The sequence below is a fragment of the Rhamphochromis sp. 'chilingali' genome (genome assembly GCF_963969265.1).
Source record: "Rhamphochromis sp. 'chilingali' genome assembly, chromosome: 12".
Classification (NCBI taxonomy): domain Eukaryota; kingdom Metazoa; phylum Chordata; class Actinopteri; order Cichliformes; family Cichlidae; genus Rhamphochromis; species Rhamphochromis sp. 'chilingali'.
This window is the reverse complement of record NC_137939.1, coordinates 30,113,152-30,138,577: the sequence shown is the minus strand read 5'-3', so window position 1 is coordinate 30,138,577 and position 25,426 is coordinate 30,113,152. Positions and strand designations below refer to the sequence as shown.

Here is a 25,426-nt window from a genome sequence, read left to right as displayed (position 1 = left end):
TTTTTTTTAATCACAAACGAGTGTTGAAGTCTATACTAGCACTGTGCCAGTCAAAACCTGCCAACATAATCAAATGTTTGAAATTTTCATAATACTGTGCAAGTAGTTTTGATCACAGCAGGGTGACTAGTAGCTATTGTTGCAGGAAAAAAATTCAGCATCTAAAATATATCAAATGTCACATATCAGTCTGCACATTATACTTTTGAGAAATCTGAGCAATACGAGCAATACGACTTTTTTTTAACTAGTGAAATAAAAATCTTGTTATGTTTTTGTTAAGTTTGGGACCCTTTTGGGACCTTTGTTTTCCACAGTTTTTAGTCCCTCTGCTAATATTCATTTTGTTCTGTGGAACTGCTTTTTTGTTGTATATATCACATTACATTCTCCTTTTTTTTCTCCACATGTCAAAGTAAAAAACTTGTTTACTGTTATTTTGAGAAAATCACAAATATGTTGTTAGTGTGTTTGTTGGAGAAAACACTTTCGGTCCATTTCTGTTTGTGTTTTTTTTTTACAAAGAGGAAATCGGTACAATCAGTCACACCTTTCTCACTTTTTCTACGGATTCTTTTGTCTCTGGATTAACTTCTGACTTTAGAGAATGAGAAATCTAAATTGGCTCTCAGTGACCTCTTTGAGTCCCCTTAGACAGTGTATTGACTTTTTACGCCAAGGTAACCAAACCCAGTGCCCTAAGGTTAGCAGGAAAAGACAAAATCAATTTAAGGGTGAATCTGTGCATCTGAAAACAAGGATTCAGGAAATACAGCTTGAATAACCTCTACTTTATTTATCTGAGTTGGGAATTTAGGTCTCAAGTTACATCTAAAATGAAGAATGAAGCTTCACATGAATTTTATCTCCACATTAGTCAGACAGCAAAGTTAAGCTGTGGATATAGAGCACAATTATATACATGATACACAGACAGACTCACAGTAACAAACAAACAATGAAACCCCCTTTTGGAAGACAAAGTTCTGGCAGTGCTATTTAACCCAAAAGCTCCATGTCTGTTGTGTGACCAGTTTAACTAATGGACTAGATAATCAAAGGGTGTTGGTCACGTCAGTCTCACCTTTTGTCAATAAATGAGTGTTGACCTCTCAACTATGCCTGCCCCCAATCTCCTCCCACAACACACGGAAGCTCTATACGCTCTCATTCAAAACAAAGCAGGAGTAATCAGCACCTTCAGCCTACTGGAATGTTCCCAATTTCTATAGAGAGGCTTAGTGAAAAAACAGACAGGTACGCTGACAAGAAAACAAGCCCAGACTAATTCGCTGGTGAGGCTGCGGTGCAGTGTAAAAACTGGGAGTGCTTGAGAAGCTTTTTTATTTGTGGCCTCAACGTAAGTAAGCACATTTGACAGAAAAATGCACTCACAGAAATAATGAAATAATGCCTTTATTACAAGAAGAATTGAAACAATTTTCCACACTTAGGAGTTGCTTAGCGTCTGTGGTGTCTTGTACTATACTGCGGTTATGGCAACGACTGGCCATTTATGCTCCAGTAATATTTGGATAAGTCACAATGTTGCAGCAAAAGAGAAGCATTTTAACGATTCCCGCTGCGATGCCATCCCTCCACAGTTATTAGAGCGCGTTCCATGTCAGTGAGAGAAGTGCATAAACACGGGGTGCTGACAGACCCCCTGTCTCACACATGAATGGAAGAATTATCCAGCTTCCACCTACCCCAAGAGATTCATTTTGGGACACAAGTTTTTGCATGTAGCACACAGTGCTCCAATTAAGAATTATTTTGAACCATTTACAAGCATATGCAGTCAGCTGGAAGGAGACACTCAGTGGCACTTTGCACTCCCCTAATAATATTATGAGTGTTGTAAAAACTACAATACCAGATATCCTTCTAAAATGTAGTGGAAGTGGAAGCAAAAGCGTATCAGTAACATAAAATAAAATAAAAAAAACTCGGGGGGAGCACAAGTACTTATTTTCTTCCTTTTTACTTGTCTTCAGTAACACAGGTTTCATTGCTTAGCAAAAGCTGTGCTCAGCTGCTTGCTGATATTGTTCGCTCATTCACGTTATGTACTTGTTATAAAATGCCATGACCCAGGAAGCCTCAGAACTATACATATCTAGATATGAAAAAAGACTCACTAAGTAAAAATCTCACCTCTTGTAGGCAGCTGGCATCAGAGAGTACTGAATTTGCCTGAAACTGTTTCCATTTGGCCTCTCATCAATGTTATTTTTCAGCAATTTTTAAAATCTTAAAGTGTTGGACATTCAAGGTAATTGCATGTCTTGGCTGCCGGGGATAGCTTAAATTACAAATTTGATTATTATTCAGACTTTATTTATTTATTTAGTTTACAGTGACAGTGATTCTCAATAAGACCTAATCACATTGCACCATATTTGTCTAGCGCTCACACAAATCATATTCACTGAGAGCCTTTGTTATTTTCAGCCCATTCACACAGCCCATTTGTATTCTGGGTGTGACATTTCGAATCTGCATCCAAACGGGGAATGAAATATTTATGCTGCAAAATGATGGCACTCTTCATTGTCAATTTGCTTGAACATAAAAGTGCATTAGAAGGTGGGTGCATTCTTGCCCAGGCAAATCAGAACAGAATCAGCCAATGAGGCATCGAAGAGAGAAGGACAGAGGGGAGTATCAAGGTAGAAGGAGACAACCTCTGGGCAGCCACAGGCTATAGAGCCTGCAGACACAGCCAACACCCAGGAATCTCACGCAAATACATTCAAACTGCAACATGTGTCAAAGGCCTCTAAAGCGAGCACCAATACTTAAAAATTAATAGTGTTTTTGTTTTTTTATGCAAATATTATTTAGGTTTATCGCGGTGTGAGTAAAAATGGTGGCACATGCAATAAAGCAAATTCATAATGCAATGTTTTTGATACTACATTCATAAATAAATATTAAGCATCTGCACCAGATGTGATATGTCTACAATATGTAACATTTCCATATGTCATCAGTCAACACATTTCTAGATTGTTATACATGTCATACATTGCATCATTGCATTTTACTGCAGATAGATAGTTCCCCCACTTAAAATGATGACAGAGGTCAGTAATTTGCACCAGAGGTACACTTCAACTGTGAGAGGCAGAATGTGAAAAAAAAAAAAAAATCCATGAATCCACATGGTAGGATTTGTAAAGAATTCATTCATAAATCAGGGTGGAAAATAAGTATTTGGTCAATAACAAAAATACAACTCAATACTTTGTAACATAACCTTTGTTGGCAATAACAGAGGTCAAACGTTTACTATAGGTCTTTACCAGGTTTGCACACACAGTAGCTGGTATTTTGGCCCATTCCTCCATGCAGATCTTCTCGAGAGCAGTGATGTTTTGGGGCTGTCGCCGAGCAACACGGACTTTCAACTCCCGCCACAGATTTTCTATGGGGTTGAGGTCTGGAGACTGGCTAGGCCACTCCAGGACTTTCAAATGCTTCTTACGGAGCCACTCCTTTGTTGCCCGGGCGGTGTGTTTTGGATCATTGTCATGTTGGAAGACCCAGCCTCGTTTCATCTTCAAAGTTCTCACTGATGGAAGGAGGTTTTGGCTCAAAATCTCACGATACATGGCCCCATTCATTCTGTCCTTAACACGGATCAGTCGTCCTGTCCCCTTGGCAGAAAAACAGCCCCATAGCATGATGTTTCCACCCCCATGCTTCACAGTAGGTATGGTGTTCTTGGGATGCAACTCAGTATTCTTCTTCCTCCAAACACGACGAGTTGAGTTTACACCAAAAAGTTCTACTTTGGTTTCATCTGACCACATGACATTCTCCCAATCCTCTGCTGTATCATCCATGTGCTCTCTGGCAAACTTCAGACGGGCCTGGACATGCACTGGCTTCAGCAGCGGAACACGTCTGGCACTGCGGGATGTGATTCCCTGCCGTTGTAGTGTGTTACTGATGGTGACCTTTGTTACTTTGGTCCCAGCTCTCTGCAGGTCATTCACCAGGTCCCCCCGTGTGGTTCTGGGATCTTTGCTCACCGTTCTCATGATCATTTTGACCCCACGGGATGAGATCTTGCGTGGAGCCCCAGATCGAGGGAGATTATCAGTGGTCTTGTATGTCTTCCATTTTCTGATGATTGCTCCCACAGTTGATTTTTTCACACCAAGCTGCTTGCCTATTGTAGATTCACTCTTCCCAGTCTGGTGCAGGTCTACAATACTTTTCCTGGTGTCCTTCGAAAGCTCTTTGGTCTTGGCCATGGCGGAGTTTGGAGTCTGACTGTTTGAGGCTGTGGACAGGTGTCTTTTATACAGATGATGAGTTCAAACAGGTGCCATTCATACAGGTAACGAGTGGGGGACAGAAAAGCTTCTTACAGAAGACATTACAGGTCTGTGAGAGCCAGAGATTTTCCTTGTTTGAGGTGACCAAATACTTATTTTCCACCCTAATTTACGAATAAATTCTTTACAAATCCTACCATGTGAATTCATGGATTTTTTTTTCACATTCTGTCTCTCACAGTTGAAGTGTACCTCTGGTGCAAACTACTGACCTCTGTCATCATTTTAAGTGGGGGAACTTGCACAATCGGTGGCTGACTAAATACTTTTTGGACGGACGGACGGACGGACGGACGGACGGACGGACGGACGGACGGACGGACGGACGGATGGATAGATAGATAGATAGATATTATACACTGGCATGCCCATGTGGCATTGCAGAGACTTTCTAAATACTGTGCTGATGCTCTCACATTCCTCACAGTGACGTGTTACAATGGAGCCATCGCTCTTTGTTGTGCCTCCAGGGACTGCAGTGCACTGAAATACAGCACCTTTTCATTCAACAAATCTCTGTCATAAGGGTCAATGCTCACCCAACAACATCTCTGAATGACAGTGTTTTGTTGCCAGTAACCTTGCTTGTTCGGTGGAGGTGCAGCATTTTTGAATCCTCTGGAGTGAATGCGCCGTTGACCAACTTGTTAAGTTCGAGGTATGCCACACACTGGGACATAAAATACCAGTTTAAGGTCAAAAGAACAGCATTTCAATCATGTTCTTTGCAATGAAAAGAGTTGGGATATTTTGGGATATCATAGCATCAATATGCTTAACAAACCATGAGACAATAAAACTTGGTAAACTAAAATTATGTAAGAGCAGATGTGATATGAAGCGCCACATTACTTAGGAGCAGTCAAATCAACTCAGCAGGCAGTACACTTCTTAGAATACTTCATAGGACAAATATGTGTTGTGAAAGTGGATTTTCGTGGATAGGAGGTGTTGTTTAACATCAGGGCTTTTGATTTCTTCTGAGGCAGCTTGCCCAAAAACAGCACCCTCTTTTATCAGAGACTTCAAGGAGACATCAGTTGATGTGTTTGATGCATGCTGATACATGCTGCCAGTCTGGTAAAGTTTGACTGTGCAAACAGAAGGAATAGTTTTTTTGTTTCTTTGTCTTTTTCTCTCTTTTGTTTATGCGCGTCAACATTTTTAACTAAACAGCATTATCCCTTCTAACAATTGACCATTTGCTCTGATATAACCAACAGAGCTAAGAAATCCTCCTGCAAAGTCTTTGTCTGCGTGTTTAGTAAGCCAGCCACAGGGTCTCTTTCAAACGGTATGTTTTTAGAGGCTCGTTTTTCAGCTGTCACCTTCCAGTGGTCCAAAAGATTACCCTGAACGAGTCACTCTGTCCAGAGCTATCTGGCCCACACCGAACACAAAGGTAAAACACGGCCTGTCTCTGGAGAACAACAGCTCATAACTCAAAGATATTGGTGTCCTTGTCAATAAAATCACACATAAAGAAGATTGGGCTCAAATGAATGTACTCTCCAGAGGAATATCTTGTCAGGTGAGGCATGGTGCAGCTCTCTACCTCAGGAATGTCTCAGTGCTGTGTTTCCTCACCCATCCCCCACAACTCTGCCATTGTGAGTTGAGGGAAGGAATGCTTTTCAAAAAGTTCACAGTGACGGATGGCTGGTGTCGCCCCGTTTTCATCTAAGGCTAAACATAGGGTACGTACACCAAGCTAGGAATCTCTTGCTAAGAAATGCATGCATGCTATTCAAAAATTAACTAAAGTATGCATAGCATACAGTTGTTTTAATCATCTACTGTTTTGTGGTTCACAATGATCTTAGAAGGGACTGATCATCAGGAACGTGACTGTAAAGATATACACATTTAACTAATTCCAAAGGCTGTTTTTCTTTCTTGCCATAGTTGCATATTATAATTCAAATACTTTACTATAATGGCTCAGAGATGCTCTGGTTTAATGAAGAATGTGGTTTACTCTAGAGGGTGAGATGAAAATGAGCAAATTACAGCAGAGACTCATCAAAGCCCTTAATATTACATGAAATCCAGTCTTTCATTTGTAAGTTTTTTTGCCTCCCTTGGGGGCTTCCTTTAAAGCCTTTGAAGTGAATAAGATGTTATGTCTATTATGTTAATAACGGATCTAAAATATGATGATTTTACTAATACTGTTGTAATGGTGTTCACATTTTGGATTTGGGAACTTTACTTTTGATTCTGTGTTATTATTTTTATTTGGTTTCTTTTTTTCTGTTCTGCTTCTTAACTCTTGGTAATACATTGTAGCACATGGCAGGGTGTGGCAGATTTTTTATGACTGAGGAATAGGTGGTCCTACTCAGGTGCTTGAATGTTATTGGTTGGGACAGTCCTCTAAAACACCAATACCTGGATCAGGTAGAGAAAAAAGTCAGAGGGAAGCCTAGTAGCTCTTTGTCAGCTGCACCTTCACTCCTTCCTGAAGACTTCTTTGAGCATTTTTGTTTGATTTGCTTTCCATTCACTGAGTCACCAAGGAAATGAAGGAGCAAAAGGGTGAGTGATGAGTTTAAGGCAAGGTACAGTATTATTTTATTCAATGAAAAAGCATTTTAAATTCATTTCATATGAATTTAGCTTCTACTACTGCATATCATAGCTAGTCGCTTTTACGTGCTTGTGGAATTAACCTGGAGACATCATTTGTGTTAAGGTCCAGCATAATCAGCAGAGATTTTTGAATATAAGAAGTAGTAATAAAAGTGTGCAAGACTAAGTGCATAAAAGAGAAAAAAAAAGTACTATCAGAAAGCTTCAGGTGTGGAGAGTGAACACTCTGTTTCCCCAAGAGCAGGACTCTGAGGTATACAGATAGCACGGCTGGCCACAGTGGGCTCGAGGAGACCTGTGCTGCAGTTGCATCAATGATGACTAAACCGTCATTCAGCTCAGGCCTGTGATAACGTGCCAGAGCTAAGGATTTTAACAGCAGCCTGAAACCCTCGAGCCACAAAGAAGGGCAGGCCTGGTCTCGCTCAGGCTCAGGCTCAAACTTAAACTAAGGGAGAGGCCAACATCCAATTCCTGCCGCACTCATTGCCACCCCCTCAACCTCGGAGGCTTCCTCATAAATCTCACAGTCCCAATTGCATGCTCTGCACCAACTTCCAGGTTCTGCCTCTATCTTGAAGCTTAATAGTGAAAGTAAAGCTCAAGGCTTTCCTTAATGTAACTTAGGAATCAATGTTCCTGCAAAAACACACTGATTTTGGTATATTACTTTGGGGAAACGGATGACTCGGAGCCAGAAAGAAATTCAGAGAAGAAGGTTGAAGAAAACTGCGCAGTGTTTTGGCAATGTACATTTTTATCTTTAATTTCAGACGCTGCCAGAATATTCCATGTGTTCTATCCTTCATTCCACCGGAGTCTGTATCTGTATTTGACCAGATTTCAGTGGTGTGAAGTGTAAGAGACATGGAAATACGACTTCAGTCACAACAGCAGAAGGCAACTGAGTCATAGGTTATAAACGTGGCAATTTGAAGTTTCTCAGTTTCTACCTGCTGTTTTATGGTTTGCATTTTCAATGTTGGAAACTATTAATTTCTTCACAAGGTGCTTCCATTTATTCACTGTTGTATAGTATAGTTTATGTACTTTTTGTGTGAAATAAGCTATGCATACTTTTCAATCAATATATACTGCATTGAAAAACTGTTTAATATGAATAAATTTTCCAAACCTTGTGCCCAGTGTTTCTTTTTTTTCTAAAAGTGCAACATCTCAAATCATTACAGAGCTATTATACCACCCACACCCGAGTTTCCGTGGTTCTCAGCCCCAAAGCATGATTTTTTTTCATTAGCCAACATGGAGAATTTAAGACTCAGCCCACACAAACAACCTTTACTGTTTGGCAAATGAAGCTTATTAACAATTTAAAACATGCCCTCACTGTAGCCCACACATTAAACATGTTTCTTGGTGCTAGAGAGATGCCTCTCCACTACTCCCATCACACTTCTCTCCAGTAGCGCACATTAAAGGGAAAGGCAAAGATAATAGTCTTTGCTGCTTTACTTTTCCATTCCTGAGTGTTACTCTGTGCAAGATTTCAGCATTTTGTGATGCAGATTCCATGTGTGGGCTATGCTTTGCAGCTTTTATAAAGTCTATAACTACAGGGTTTTCTTCTCTCTCTTTTTTTAAACCAGACTTGGAGATTTTAAGAACTGTGTCATTTAAAATAAAGCATTGCATCTCAAGGTTTGTGCTCATCTGTCTTTATGGCAGGGGTCTGTCTGAAATAATAATAACAAAACAGAGCTAAGCAGCATGTTCTTGGCTCATGGTTATGCATGTGGGTACATGCATGTGAATATAAACTCAACAGTGGCTGAAGCTTTTCACAGTGGCTTGAAAAATATTAAGATTTTTTCCAAGTGGCCTCTAAAAGGTTTTAGACATTTGCACTACCAGGCTTTTAAGTGCATTGCTACAAGCAATGTGGGGGGGTTTTCAGACAGCAAACAAACACAATTGGGACAATAAAAAAATGTGCAAGCCCTGATGAAATGCCCCCAGACACAGACGAATAACAAATCAAAGGAAATTCATGAACTCTTGACCTTTACAGTGAGGGGATCCGGTTCCCTGTGTTTTGGTTTGGGGGCGCATCTCACTGGGATTTTTTTGGTTTCAGCATTTTCCTTTAGAAGAAGCATTCACACCTAAATCAATGCAAATTAGTTTTGAGTCAAATCCTATTTTCCTTTGAATAATTATTTTTATACTAATGGGAGTGGTCCACTCCAGGATGACAATGTCCTTGTAAACAGGACACAAGCAGTCTCTAAAATGTTTGATGTGTATGAAAATGGCAATAATGCAGTGGCTGAATCTTTTGCCTATGCACGAAGGCACGAACGACATGTTACACCATGCTCTCCATACTGATGTTGCCCGAGTCAACAGGTAAGTAATGTGAAAACACACCCCTTGTGTGAAGCATGCAGAATTCATGTCACTATGGTAACAAACACAGCTCAAAACAGTAAACCAAAGAACAAACTAACAATACTCACATGGCTCCTACATCTCCCCTACATCAGACTTAAATCCTGTGAAATCTTGTGAGTCAATCCATCCACTATGTTGCTACAGGGAAGTGGCATCTCCTTATGCACGCTTATAAAAGAGAGTGGCCAACTGACAGTTAAAATCATCATAATGCGCTACATTTTTCAAATACATTTCAAGCAATTTGGGTTGTGATAAATGCAGGACATTTACTTATAAGATAGGATTATTAAGTTAACAAAAAATGTGTGATTACCAAAAACACATTTGGGGTTGGGGGAGGGTGTAGGCTTCATAGCCAGCTTGATAGGAGGTGTTCAAGTTGGAGCTATAATAAGTGACAACATCCATAGATACAGCTGTAACAGGACGATGTGAAGGGCCAGTGAAATGTCATCCTCTGTTGACCTTTTTACCAGTAAGAAAAGAAGTATTAATGTAGAGAGGAGGGACACCTTTTCTGTTCAGTGCTAGGACCAACTCAAATCACTTCATAACAAGTGAGGTCAGAGCCACTGGGTGATAGTCATTTAGTCATTGTATCTTTTTTCAGCACAGTGCTTGTGATAGGGCTGTCCACAGGCTCTTGCTTCCAACAAGCCAACTTGTGCGACTGTCTTCCAATCAAAAGTTGTAGCCCTGAGTTTGAGGATGTTGCATGATCAAGGTTGTCATTCATTTGTAGCCATTGTAATAAGTTTTAAGTTTGTTTTTGTATTATTCCTGTTGAAGTTTGGAAATAAACTAAGATGGTTTTTAAGAAGTGGGGGGTATGTTTATTGTCTGTCCCAAATGGGAAACAAAATAAATGACCTGTAGCTGCAAAACACCTGAAAATCATGCCTAATAAATCTTCTAATAAATCTAAAGTATTTTTTAATACTCTTTTTTTCTTGTTAGAATTTTCCATTTCCCAAAATGATAAGTTGTTTTTACTATTGTTATGGTTGCCAGGACATCTTTGTAAAATAGATTTTGTAAACTCAATGGATATTTTTGCTGTTTAAATAAAGATTTTTTAAAAAAAAGTTGTTAACTATAACCCTTGACATACAATAGATATATTACTAATCCAAAGATATTAATGAATGATTAACAAAAAATAGATTCCAGTCATATTCAAAACAAAACTGACTCAGCTACATTGTTTACATTTGAATTCTAGATCATTTAGACTTTTTGGAAATAAACATCCTTGATTGTTAGCAGCATTAAATCGGTCTACACAGCTGACATGGACATTTTGAAATTTTGTTTCTCTTTCTTCTTTCTGCTACACAGTTCAACAGTCGGAGAGGACACAGGTGAGAGAAAATGTTCTTATGCTGGGTTCGTATCCATTAGCAGACAGCAATACTGGAGCTGACACAGGAAGTATGAAATTTGTGATTTTCCTGTTCTCTGTTATAAAGTATGAATTATTGAGTTTCTATGCACTGCAGATGAGAAGGATAAAATGACAGTTTCACGCCATAAAAGCGGCACTTGTTAATTGAAAGCACAGCCGTGCTGCAGAAATGTTCTGTTGTGTCTGCACCATGCTTCATTAAGCATGACATTTAATGTGACAGCAGCTGATTTCAGTGTAGGGTCACGTTGCCATGTTGTTGGTTAGACTGGTGGTCTTCCTTGAGTTTATGCACCGCTTTTAGTAGTTTGTGTCATGGCTGTTTAGTGGCGGAAGACATTGATGTCCAACAACTGGAACGTTTAGTGGAGATGCTGACACCTAGGGAGTGTGAGGACCTCCTGTCTGCCCTCTCTCACCCAGAGGAAAACATATTTGAGCACCTTCAGCGCCTCTCGCCAGAAAAAAATCTCCTAGGTCTCCAGCCTCGAGCCAAGAGAGAGACGCCTTCTGCTCTAGGTTAGCTAAACTTCTACATCTGAGGATGACAGCAACACATAAGTCACAAGCTTCTTATTTATACATTAAACATTAAGTGTCACTCTTCATTTCAATGCAAAAATAAGTTATAGAACAAATAATGCAAAGTTAACTTTTTAGCGAGAGATGAAAAGACGCTATGAGCTGTAATAAGGTATAAAGACAAAGCGCACCTTGAAACCTGTCTGTTTCTCACACAGCCAGCTCAGCTTAGAGAGTTTCTGGCAGCAAACTGACAGTCAAAGAAAAGTCTTTCTGAGGGCCATATGTTTTGTGTTTACTAGATAGTGAAGCCCAGTGCCAAACGGCCCTGACAGACTGGCTGCTGAGGTACGGCAAGGAGACCTACTATGACAGGCTTTCACGTGCCTTGCATCACATCGGCAGAACAGACATCGCCACTGGTGAGAATAATGGTGACTCCTGCCTCCTGTAGCATGGAATCATTTATTTTTAAACAGAACAACTGTGTTGTGCTACTAATGTAGTGGTTTTCAAATTAAAATGGCTGACTTTTTATACACAGTACAGTGTTGTTGATAGGAACAAATCCCTATGAGCAGACATCACAGCATATAATTGCTGTATAATTGCTTCATTACTCTGAGATTTATTTTAATTGGAACTTCAAAAGTGGCATATTTTGCAGAATGCCAGTCGTTGGCATGTGTTGCAGTCCAGTGTGCACACAAGTCCACAGCCGAGTGGCGTTGGGTAGAGGGAGGTGTAAATGATCTGACAGAGGACTCAGTGGAGCTGACACCAGCCACAGAACAAACCATCTGCTCCTTTCATCAGCAGCTTTGGAGTGAAAAAAAGACAAGGAAAGGATAGGAAGAGATGAGCTGGAGTTTGGGGTGGGGTGGAGTGGGGGCCTTGATGGAAAAGCCTGGATGCAAAATGTAGCAATTATCTTACACTTGATTGCATTTCTGAAGAGCTCTACTCATACATCGAAACCTGAGAGATTCATTTTGTTTTATTCTGAAGGACAGCAGGAGCTCTCCTGCTAGAAGTAATTATGGTCATTGCAAAAAAACAACAATCAAATCCAATTTTACAATCTTTTATAGGATACGTAAACACATTTATACCTTGAGATGCAGAGAAATAATGATCGCTTGTGTTATTTTGTCTTCACAGAAGTGGGGAAGAACATCAACCAGGACAAAGCCCTGAGCCTGAAGCGCTATGTTGAAGATTATCACAAATATGTCAACTCTTTAAACTTTGTTTCAGACACAAAACACCAAAAGCGCGGACACCAGAGGGTCAGAAAAAGAACGGGTATGATCACTTAACTCAAAGCTTGAATTTTTCACTTTTGAGCTTGGTAGATCATAAAACAGGAAAACATGATAGACAACTAAGTCTTAGCAACTGTGTCCATGCTAAGCCCAGATCTGTGACTACAGATGTCCAAAGGAGATTTCTGGGTTATTCCTCTGGAGACTCCATGAATGACAAATGGTATAATGTTTCACTGAACCCTGAATCTATTAAGTGTTTAGATGAGATGACAGATTAGATTTGGTGGTCGTGGGCATGCTTCCAGCTCATTACTTCTCAGTATCAACACTCTCGCTATACAAGTAATATTTCCCAGGACAGTTAGGAAACCCAAAATGTAATTATCACCTGTCCATTTCGTCAGTCTCCTGGGTGCTTCATTCAAGTTAAAACTTGACAGAAATGCTCCCATAATCCTTTGAGATGGTAAGTGTGTCTGTCCTGTTTGTGCTGTGTGTGTGTCTGTGTGTGTGTTAGTTAGCGATCTGACATGGCGTGACCTGGATCTGATTGTGGAGCAGGTTCGCGTCCCTCCGTACCAGAAGGGGCCTTTGGATGTAGCTATGCCAGTATTGTACGGTCTTCTGTTGGGCTTCGGGGGCACCTTGCTCATAGGCACAGCTTTACTCCTCGTCATTGTCCACATTTCTCATGGAAGGCTTCAGAACTGTCACTCCAGAGCCACCAGCAGTTCCAGCAATAAAGCCATGTAGTTTGGGGAGCTTCTGGAATGTCAGATGTAAACATTCCAATTATCAAAAATGAAATAAGTGTACAAAAATAAAAGCTGAACATATTTTGTCTTCTTTGGTTTTGCTGTTCTGGTAAGTCCTGCAGAGAAATATGCCTGAAACATTCAATCATCACCAGAACCAATGCAGGACCTAAATATCGATTCTAAATCACTACTGCTAATTATGATAAATGTGACAAGCATAATGTAGTTTGAGATCAAATAATTATCCTTGTGTGTATTGCTAGACTGGTAAGTGTTATTGTCTTGCCAGTGGGTAGATGACTGGTACTGTGACAGATGCGCTGGAACCCAGCCCTTACACCAAAGGTTGTTCCAGTGTTACTGTGATAGTGATGCCACCTTCCATTTCCCCTCCAAGTGACGGCAACGTGCCCGTCTGGCATCGAAGAACAACTAATTATCCAGCCTGGCGCCTGCTTCCCCGGAGCCTGCCGATACCTCCACAGGCAATCCAAAAGACTAATAACAATGACAATGCTAGCAGACAATGGAGCACTCATTGTGATGGCAGCTTCCAGCGGGTGACAAAGCCAAACAGAAAACACAGGGCTATATTTTTTGAAAGTGTAAAGTGGGAAGGACTCTTAGCAAGCTGAAATAACTTGATATTTGAGATGCAGTAAGCAGAGGTGGGACCAAGTCATTGTTTTGCAAGTCTCAAGTAAGTCTCAAGTCTTTATCCTCAAGTCTCAAGTCAAGTCTCAAGTAATGTCAGGCAAGTCAGAGTCGAGTCTCAAGTCACTGGTGTAAAAGTCCGAGTCAAGTCACAAGTCTGAAATTTTGAATTTCAAGTCCTTTCGAGTCATTAAAAAAAACGAAAAAAAGCATGTTGCAGTTATGCTAAATGTAAATATTAGACCATGTAATTTTTAAATCTGTGTTTTTCTCAACACATGACAAAATAGTGAACTTAGAAAATATACACAAATTGTGAAATTGCACCTCTTTAGAATGCAGCTCAATTAAACCTAGCTCCAAGAATAATTTTCACCGACAGTTCTGAGATAAGCTGCATGTTATTCTTGGATGCGGTTGTAGGACCAGCTTTAAAATCGCATGACAAAAATATCACACACATTTAAAAAAAACTGCATCACCAACGTAGCCTGGAAAACATTTGCTAGTTAGATGAAGTCAGCTATCTCATATTTATATGCATATTTATAAGCATACGGTTCTTGGAGTGAGTGCATACACTCATGAAGTTTAGTAACTTCAGGTCACTGCAACAAGCCCAGGTACAGTTTACCGCCGGATGGGTGCAGGACCTTGAAATGCACCGTGTAGAACGAAAGACCATCGTACGTATCATATAAGTTTACCAGTCTCACAAATCGTCTTCATAAATACACATTCGTTAACCGTTTATTAATAGGACCTTTGAGCTCAACGGTAATTAATTAGTAGTGGAAATAATTTCTGGTAGCATCACAGAAATGTAGCAGTGACAATAATACTGTATGCTGTAATCGTACTGGGCAATTAGTGATACAAAAAACCTGTTTTATCCTGTGAATAAAAGTATGTGTTTTTGTCAATGTACCATAATAACAGAAGCGAAACGCAATATTGTGTCAGGACAATTCACTATTTATGCACAATAAACAAAGGAGCATAGCACGACAATTTCTGTTCAGCGCCAGACTTGCTTGTAACCTATATCACCAATTATGTTATGAAAGTGACGTATTAACTACAACAGCAGACTGACCTTTGTGGAAATGCTTGGAGCAGACTAACCTGTGAGCTGGAGTGTTCTGGGACGTTATATTTGGTCTTTGAATGGCTGCAATCCAGGCCATCCGTCGCCTGTTTGTCACTTCGGAAACATGGCTCGAACAATTTCTCTTAAACGTCGTAATCCGATAACAACCGATCTCTTTACCCGTCGGCTTCCCGTGGCTGTCATGCGACCGGCTATTGCAGTTAATAATACAACAGCTTCTTGACATTTTTGTGTTTCTTTTTATCGCTGTGTGACTGATTTTAATTGAAAGCCTGCGTGCGCTAGTACTTCTTGCCACGAGTTCCCAGAATCCTTTGCGGTTCTACCCGTGAATGACGTCACATTTTCAATCTCTTTTTTTTTTTTTTTTTTTTTTCTAATTTTTTCATCCTTTGTCATTTTTTTTTTTTTTTTTTTTTTTTAATAAATAGGACAGGGGGAATGAATGAGAGAGAGAGGGGGAGAGAAAGAAAGAAAACCAAAGGGGAGAAGAGACGGTGAGAAGGGGGGGGAAGAGAGAAAAAAAAAAAAAAAAACTCCTGGGTCACCTGTATGGAGAAAAAACAAACAAACAAACAAACAAACAAACAAAAACAAACAGAGGAGACAGCAAACAACAAAGAGCAACATAATAATAGAGAAAACAAAGCACCATCACAATAAACTAGCTAGTCATAGATATCAGTATTTACTAAGTAATAAACGATATTGTGCAGCACGCAAGATAGACAGCGCACAGTGTGCTTTGAGGCAGCAGCCAAGAAAGCTTTAGTCCGCGTCTGTGAATACCCATGTGTGCATACCTGTGTGGATCAGCATGCTTGCATTCCAAAGGTTTCTCCATGTAATGATCTGCTAGGGAGTGTGGGGGGGCCACAGCCCCGTCCTCCAGGGTGTGAAGCGGGTATGGAGGAGATCAAAACTCCAGACATCCAGAGGCCCCCAGAACACAAGAGACCATGGAAGACCAACAGAGGGGCAGCCGCGCCACTGTCCCAGTGAGAGCTGAGGAGAGTCCCAGATGAGGGCTCGCCCAGCAGCCGCGGAGCAGAAGTCAGGGGGAGTTGCAGTGACGCGCCCGTAAGCTCCGCCGGCCCCCAGCTGCGCCTGAGTGACCGAGCCCTAGGCCGAGAGGCCGGGGGCACCCCACCTCCAAAGGGGCCCGAGCGAGCCCCAGGCCCCAGGCCCCGACAAGCGGCCGCCAAGGAGTGAGCCGGTGTGTACCCGGACGCCCACCCCCAGACACAAAGAACCACCAACACACCGACACCTGAGGGAGTCCGCCACCGGCAGGGGAAGTGGTGGTGGGTGGAGATAGGCCTCCAAACCTTGGAGGGCCTGAGGTGTCCCCAGAGAGGTGGCGTCTGATACCCAACCTGACATATAGACACAGACATACAGGCACACACAGACACAAACATCCATTCCCACCCTCATGCTCTCATATGCACTCACTCCACACTCAACCAACGTGGAGACAGACATAAAGAGACGCTGTACACACAATCACACTCCTCAAGCGTACTCTACAAACCGGGTCTAGGTACCCTTGCCCCTGGAGGGGGGAATTGCACCCAGACCCAGGTGGTGTTACCCTTTTCCCTGCGGTGGGGAGAGGCAGACCACCCCGACTCCGCAGCAGCAGGGAGGCCCCACACCCCAGACCGCAGTCGGACGGCCAACTCCTCCTACTAGCCCTCCCGCTCCAGCAGGCCGCAGAGAATGGGGGTGGGAGAAGACTCCAAACCTCCCTCCACCCGCTCATTGTAGTGTTGATGCATATGTGTTCTAAGGTGCAATTAAAACCCAGGAGGGCATGGAGCTACCTGCCAAGGAGCAGCAGGTAAGCGCATAGTCCCTCCTGCTAACCCTCAATGACTAAGTGTATTTAAAATTGAGAGGTGGGCAACGACGTCAGGGGTGAGGTATACACCCTGATGGTGATTTGGACTCCGTGATTGTGCCCACCCCCAAGATCCTATATGTATGTGTGATGAGAGTGTGAATAATGTGAATGTCTAAGTTGTGGGATAAAATTGAGGCAGAGGCAGCCAGAAGGGGACAGGGGGGGGGGGGGGGGGGGGGGGGGGGTAGCCTCCTCTGCACCCTGGTGACATACCCCCACTCCAAGGCCCTGCATGTGTGGGTGGTTGTGGAGGAGCGGGAAGAGGGAGGCAGCTGGAGATGGGGAGGGAAGGAAGGGAGGGGCAGGTAACCCCTCCCTGGGGCCAGCTCCCCCGCTGACCCCAGTAGGCACTCCCACCCTCCGCGACCCGCCAGGGAAGGGGGGCCCAGGCCCATCAGACCGGGGCCCAGTGCAGTAGCGCCCCCCGGCTCCACAGAGCCCTGGACAGTCCACCCAACCCCACCACAGAGAAAACTGCACCCACCCCACCAACCACACATCTTCCAGACTACATAAGACGGTAAACGCCCAGGCTGAGATCTTCCTCCACCTCTCCTGTATCTCCCCCTCCTGCAGAGAGTTCCTGAGAGAAGAAAGCTCCTGCAAGATGCATCTTGCACATTTTCAATCTCTATATAATATGCGTGTTAAATTTTATATTTGGGGTGAAATATCAAGTCTTTTCAAGTAAACCGGTTCAAGTCCAATTCAAGTCCCAAGTCATTGGTGTAAAAGTCCAAGTCAAGTCACAAGTCTTAGAACATTTTTTCAAGTCAAGTCTAAAGTCATAAAATTAATGACTCGAGTCTGACTCGAGTCCAAGTCATGTGACTCGAGTCCACACCTCTGGCAGTAAGTCAGTCCAGAATTTGTATCGGGAGACCAACAAAATAAAAATGTCTAATTTCAAATTTACTTTGTTGACATGTGCAAGTTTTAATTAAGAAAAGCATTTTCTCAGAATATTTTTTTTACTTACCGTACTCTGCTGAGACAAACAGTTTCATAATTGCAAGATAGAAAACAAGCTCACGGCGCTGGAGTACTTTCGAGCTTCTTGTTTCTTACTCTAACACTACTTTCTTCGTCATAATTGAACTAATTACTTCATTATACAAATCTGGCCTAATGTGCTTCAGGAGTCAGACAGCTTGGATTAACAGTGGCACTAAGTAGCAATTACCGACTATTAGTTCATAAATCAACATTTAAACAAATTATAGTGCCAAGCAAAGCTGTATGAGCAAAGCTCTAAGACCAAAAGTGTGTGCGGAGTTTTGTTGTATTACCGAAGCACTGGCCTAAAATCCTAGAACATCGTAAGGGTTCCCTTTACAGTGATGTCATTTGAATTCGAATCTTCTTGGTTTGCCATAATATTCAAATGCATAAGGCAATTCACACTTCTTTGACTTTGATTTTGAAAATAAAGATGCCTTACATTGCCAGAATGTAGCCTTAACCCTGTAGCATGCAGTAATGACATTTTGTAACAGTTTGTCTTTCTCGCCATGTGTCTTTAAACAACATTGTGTTTCACCTTCGTCGCTTAGCTTCCCAGGTGGCACAGTAAAACTCTTCATGACAAAACTTCCTCTGTCCTTCAGTTTTCCCCTGCTGGCTGTTAGGATCTTGCAGGTGCTGAGTATGACAGGTTCACCTGCTGTGGGCTCACCCGTATTTCTGTAACCAGTGGAGAGGAAAGCCAGAGTTCTGTATGCCTGAATGACTCACAGAAACAACATGTCACAAGGGGGCCTGCATCATAACTGTGACACTCTTTAGCATAGAGAAGGTCCCACCAGAAAGCTTAGTTTCTAGTTACTTTGTCAACTAAGGTTGACAAAGAAAGCTATGAGCACACCATGATCTTGTTGAGGCATCCTTCATAACTGTAAAAGGATACAATGTGGTGCACCATTTTAGATTCTATAAAGTAAAGCCTGATCACGTGATTGGATTCAACCCCATCCTTTAAGATTCATGTCATTTCCAGAGATCCGAAGAATAGGCCAGCGTTCATTTCAAGCCATTCTCATGCAAAGGATGTAGCAATCACAGATAGCATGGCTGAATAGAGAGAGAATGTGACATGAAATTGACATTTGCAGCCAAGACGATGCCAGCGTCTGAAGGTACGGTTTCCAGGCATATCCATTCTCATGTTAAACAGAAGGAGGGTTTTTTTCCTGTGGTTTCTTTGGGTTATTTAATAATTTGTGGACCAGCTTATCAAACTGGATTCTCTGAGGAGGACACATCTGTCTCTTGTCATTGGCTCAGCTTGGCATAAGGAGTCAAGTGTTTGTCTGGATGAAAATGTAGACGGACTGGATGTAGCGCGTGCCAAGGGGACGCTCAGACAGAGGGCTGCGTCCTTGATGTGCTGAGGCTGAGCGTTCTGCACCAGGGCCTCTGGGGTGTGCTTAGTGTCACTAAAGGCTTTAACTTCCCCCTCCCTCCATTTGCATCTTCATTCATCTGCAGGGCCACTGAGGTGCTGCAGTCCCCACTCAACCATCACTCTGCCTTTGCTCAATATATATGGATCACAGGAAACAAGATCACAACACCAGCTCTTTTAAAGTCATACTTTTTTTAATCGCCTCGACTTCAGCTTTCACAACTTTACCTTTCATGGTTTCCTTGGGTGGGTGGGGGGGGGGGGGGGGGGGGGGTGTCTGAGACTTCTTCAAAGTTTCTTAGTGCTGATCAGACAGGAGGATTTTCTGGGTTGACAGATATAGCCACAGTGCCATCCTGTGGTTATGGCACGTCAATACAGGATTCTGCATGATCATTTGATTGCGTTTGTGAATGGGGTTGAACCCTACTTATGAGCAATTTTTAATGGCTATAATAAATGTCCATGTTATAAAAGCAGAAAATAATGCATATTGTCATTTATCGTTTTAAAGTGAGTTTGTATATTGCGTTTATTGCTTTAACTCCGAGAGCAGCCATAGAAAAGCAGTTTCACCTGCAGTTGTCATCTAATAAAATGCAAGAGAAAGGTGAACAGATGGTCATAATGTGATGCAGTTAGAGTTTTAGTGAGTCAGGCACACTGAATCACTAAGCAGTACTGTGTACTGTTGTCACAATAAAACGCCTCATATGCCTAAACATAGTAAATGGCCAATGCTGAAACTTCAACTTCCACCATAAATCTCCCTTTATTTTATTTATTTATTTATTTATTTATTTATTTATTTATTTTGGGGGGGGGGGGGGGGGTGTTAAAGAATAAAAAATATCTGGTTGCACTATTCTACTGTATAGAATAGTGCATTGTGTGCAGCAGTTTACATGTTAAGATAAGCATGATGCTTTCAAATCAGGGAATGTTAATACATTTTACAACAGATTAAGTTATTTTAGCTCTAATTTAAGACTTTAGAAAAAGTCATCCCAAAGGTAGGTTGAATTCCCCCAAAGAAAGGTTATGAATAACCAAGAGGTGAGCAACAGCAAAGTCATGGTAACATCTGGTAAAGGGTTTTCAGTAATGGCTGCTTGGCTTGTCTACTTGTGGAGATAAAAGCAGAAGATTTCTCCTGTGTGTTTCTGACAGGTGTGTTTCCTCTGAGCCAGAGAAAGGCAGATTTACCCATGAGACATCAGGCATAAAGAGAGCAAGCCAAACTGGTCTCAACTGGTCTGGTATTGAAGCCCATTCCTATTCCTATTTTTCCTATTTTCCCCCTTTTTTCAGCTTTCAGACTTGCATTTATGGAAAATTTTATGGATCACTTTCATGTAGAACTCACTGGGATGCTAATATGTTTGTGTTAATGATTCTGCTATATTATGCAGCTGAAGCAAGTGGCAATTTCACTAATGCTTATGCGGTTAATGGTCTCAGCATACTCCATGTGACAGGCATTTGTAGGCACCCAGTTATGCCTAGTGATGGTCTCTAAAGTCAAGTGTCTGTTGTGCTGAACAGTTCGGTTCTAAAAGTCTGAACATACAAACACTCCATCAGTGCTGATGGAGATCTTCTAAATTGGGCTGTGAGCTTATCATTCAATTCTCAAAATAAATGAAATAATTGTACAGCAGCGATTAAATTATCATTGTGTAATAACACTCATAACACCCCTGATGACATGCTGCAAAGCATCATGTGGCTCTGTTCTACACTCTGTGTAGTCTTCTAATGACTTCTCCCAGCATTGCACCACACTGCGTTGTTTTGCATTGTCTTGTCTAATTTCCCCACTGATACTGAAGGGCTCAGTAAGGAGCCAGAATCTATAGTCATCACTTGTTTTTTGGCGGGGGGAGGGGGTTGGTTTTTGTTGCGTTGTTGTTGTTTTTAATCTAGTAAGAGACAGGAACGCAAACAGCACCCCCACTCTGTTTAATGACTTGATAGGATGATAAAACACCTCACTTGCATACCTGTCCAACACAATAGCTGCAAATCTGTCTTGATTAGCAAGGTCAAATTTGTGTATCTCTCTAAAGAGTTATCTTCTTGTTGCAAGTTTGTTTATGATACTGTTTATGAAATTGAAATCACACAATTAAGTTGTTAAAAACAAAAAATAAAGCCAACTCTGAGTTTTCAACAGAAAAATTCTGCTGTTTGTAGTTTCAATCATTTAATGAAGGTCAGTGGCTTTTGAAATAATTAGTTAGCATTGCTTTTGCTTTTAATGCAATAATGGTAGCGTGTAAATTCAGTGCATCTACAAGTTGATATAGGAGGAAAACAAAAATGGCAAGAAGGTTGAACAGCATCTTCAATCAGATGTGGGGTTCTGGCTTAATTCAACTATAAATAATTAACCATCTTTCAGTTAGACACGCAGACTTAATGATTTTATGCCTTAATTAATCACAAGAGAACGTTCCATTGTTGGTGCATTTAGTTGCTGCTGAACTACTGGAATGAGACAATAGGCAGCATTAATTAATACCAGATATCACTGGTCACATTTGCTCTTTGCAACTCTGGAAACAAACCCTGTCCAAAGACAATTTGCTGACATTACACAATCAAGATTTATGATGCCCCAGCTTAAAACTAGTTTGTTAATGATGCAGAACAGATCCCCAAACACAGGCCTGTAAAATGCATATGCAAAGCACCAACTGCTGTCAATTGATCAATGTCAGACAACAATTATTTAAATTTACAGAAGTGATATGTTTTTTCTCCATCATCCTCATTTCCTCAGATGAGGCTCACAAGCCCACATCCAATTTGCACAACAGTCTTTGGCTTCCTGGGTCTTTATCCAAGCGCTCCAATTTTAAATCTGATTTTGAAAGGTCAGAACTAAATATTTTCTCAGGGAAGGCGCTTCATAAAAGTACACGAGCGCTAAATGACAAGGTCCCATAACTCAATGAGAAGATACCCTCTGACACCATGCAATTAGTCTCAATAGTATGAAACCACTGGGCGTGTAAACAAATTTAATACATAAATCTCTTGGTCTCAGATTTCTAAAAGGAACCTTGTTAATTAAACCATCATGGTCAATGAATGTGCAAGGGGTGTAAAATTAATTTTTATGTGAACTTGCTATTATAGGATTAAGAAGCTAGTCCATTATAACAGCATCTCATTTGAAAAGGGATTTAGCTGGAGGTATTTCATAGTTCAGTGTAATCATCGTTTGACCTCCAGAAAGGTTTGGTTTTTTTCTACCTATTGCTTCATTGATAAAGAGTAATTATGGAGTAATGTCACAGTATCAAGGGGGTCCGATTGAAAACAGAAGTAGTCCAAAGTCTGTTGTTCAATTTGAATACGTTAGAAAGGAATAAAATATGATGGTAACTGTAAAGTTGTAACAACACCAAATAAGAATAAACAGTTGCCCAGAATTCATGGGTGGGTGCATAGACGATGTGAACCAGTGGCTTGGGGGTGTTACAGTATTTTAATCCCTTTCACTCTGAACAATTCACAAAAAGCTGCAACCACACGATTTCAAAAGCTATGACTGACATGTTTCTGTGATCCATATATTTATTGCATACATTATTTACTGTATTCCGTTACTTTTGTTTTTTACAGTATGGAAGCAAATTAAAAGATTCTCCTAAAGTGCAAGAAACTACTGTGTATTAAGTCACCTGGTGTTTTTAAGCTAGGCCTGCTTTACACACAAACATGTGCATAGGCCTACAGTATTGTTACTGTAAAGTAATTTAATGCTCAGTAATGACCACTGAAATTTCACAATGTTACTGCAAATAACTCGTTTAATTTCATCGTTCAATCATTTATTTTTGAGATAAAAATAAAAACAACACAAATGAAGTAACATATTTAACTAAAAATACAAAGAAAATTGATTTAGGCCAACAATCAATATTATCAAAATTTCTTAGCACAGGGAAGAGTAAGTAATGTAGATGCTTACTAAGTTTGGGATTTCTACATGAATGTGAGGGACTTGTCTTAACAGAGTGTTGTTTTTGTATTGCAATGAAAGACATCTTGATTCATACCAATAACTAATAACTTTCATAATATAACTGAAACTCAAAAACATAACATTTATAAAAAATAATAAAATTAAAAAAAACATTAAAAACTGGAAATTAATTGAAAGTGATTGAAATTAAATACTACAGTAATTTGAAAAATAACATTTTCAAATGACTTTATGAAGTCCTCACCAATACTGGAGCTATAGGAATTAAGAGGAACAGCCAGGTACTGCTAATCAAATGCATCTGATTAACTGATGGTCAGTAAGTGTGACTGCCTCTATAAAAGAATACATTTTGGCTGTTTATTGGTTTATTCAGGTGTACGTTAACACATTGCCACAGTCTGCATGTCCCAGCAAATTCAAAGTCAAACCATTCAATGTTCAAAGAAAATGAAAAATAACATACCAAGACCTCAGTGAGCATGTTAAATGTTGAAGTTAATGACAGCACCATTAGAAAAAAAAACTGAGCATGTATGTTTTGGAAAGGTTGACAGATAAGACTTGAGTAGATATGTTTGACCACAATGCAGAGAGAACCAGAGAACCACGTCTGGTAAACCAAACATAGTATATCAGCACAAATGGTAAATGGACTGGTTCTTATATAGGGCTTTTCTACTCTATCTGAGCACTCATAGCACTTTATACAGCTAATTAATTCGCCCAGTCACACAAACACTTTTTATAAGCTGTTAAGTGCTCACTATCTAATATTCACACACATTCACACTCTGATGGATGCATCGGAGAGCAACATGGGGTTAGTATCTTGCCCAAGGATATTTTTGGCATGCAGACTGGAGGAGCCTGAGATCGAACCATCAACCTTCTGGTTAGTAGCTGACCTGTTCTACCACCCCAAACAACCCACAGCCAAACAACCCATACCAACTGTCAAGGGGGGTGGAGGGGTGATGATTTGGGCGCCTTGCTGTCACTGAGCTGAACTCCTCTGCATTTCAAAGGACTGCACAGACTCCTTTGAAAACTTTTTTCTAATGAGTTATCACATGTACATAATAAAAACTGCTATACTGGCTAAAGTTAGTACAACAAATGAATATAGTGGTCTATTAGCTTTTGCTAGTGTTGTGTATGGAAAATGAAAAATGACAGAGAGATTGCCTTTTCTTACACAGTACATTGAAACATTTATAGTCAAGAAAAGTAGGACAATAATAGCTCATAACCATATGTCAAACAATAGTCAAACTAATTCTTTCAATCAAAATATCCCTTAATTTAAATCAAATCAAGTCCACACAGGCAGCCTGAAAACAATGAGGCAGAGAAGAAAGAGAAGTGTAAGCTGCAGGTGATGAATTAAACACAAACACACACAGACACTTACATGCATTAAGCGATGAAAGACTTTCCCAAGGCTCCAAATTAAAGCTGATGGCCATAGAAACCTTGTAATCACTTGTGGTGCCAATTTGCTGCAGAGACGAAGGGGAGCAGAGGAGCAGATGTGTGCCAGAATACCTTAGGATGATTTCTTAATAGCGTTATAAATCCATTCATGCATCACAGGCATACCAACACCACTGACAGCCTGCTGTTAGACTAGACACCACAGGCCTTTAAGCACCTGCTACACAAACACAAGTTATCTGGCCCACACATTTCTCTTTCTTACAGTTTATACTGGCGCAAGAGGCAACAATTAAGAGTGTTATTTGGTTGTTGTAGCTCAATTCTGCCTTATGGACAGTTATGAAGACTCTGATGCTTAACAGAGTTTGCAACAACAAAGCCATGAAACTGCTGATACTATGTAATCTTCCTTTCACTTATGTTTAGCCTTTTGCAGTTCCTTACCTCCACAGGGGCTTAGCCAGACTGCTCAGCTAGTTGTAGCTCACAGCTGTGGCCATGCACACTCTCATTTAATTAAAGGAGCACTTCTGTATGACTGCGCAGTCAGCAGTTCACTCCTCGGTTATTGTAAAAGGTAGGCAAACTGAGCCCCAGAGTTCCCT

The 25,426-nt window shown here is 40.9% G+C and overlaps 1 protein-coding gene across 1 annotated transcript; it reads left to right on the top strand.

The window, feature by feature from the left end:
• Nucleotides 1-10,647: 10,647 nt before the first annotated feature.
• tmdd1 (transmembrane and death domain 1) lies at nt 10,648-13,375 on the top strand (the record flags this gene model as incomplete). The annotated part of the gene is made up of 5 exons (XM_080899631.1): nt 10,648-10,717; nt 11,089-11,280; nt 11,586-11,705; nt 12,445-12,588; nt 13,069-13,375. 5 exons carry the CDS (start codon nt 10,648-10,650, stop codon nt 13,302-13,304), a joined length of 762 nt encoding a protein of 253 aa, XP_080755757.1. The 3' UTR covers nt 13,305-13,375.
• Between the last annotated feature and the right edge of the window lie 12,051 nt (nt 13,376-25,426).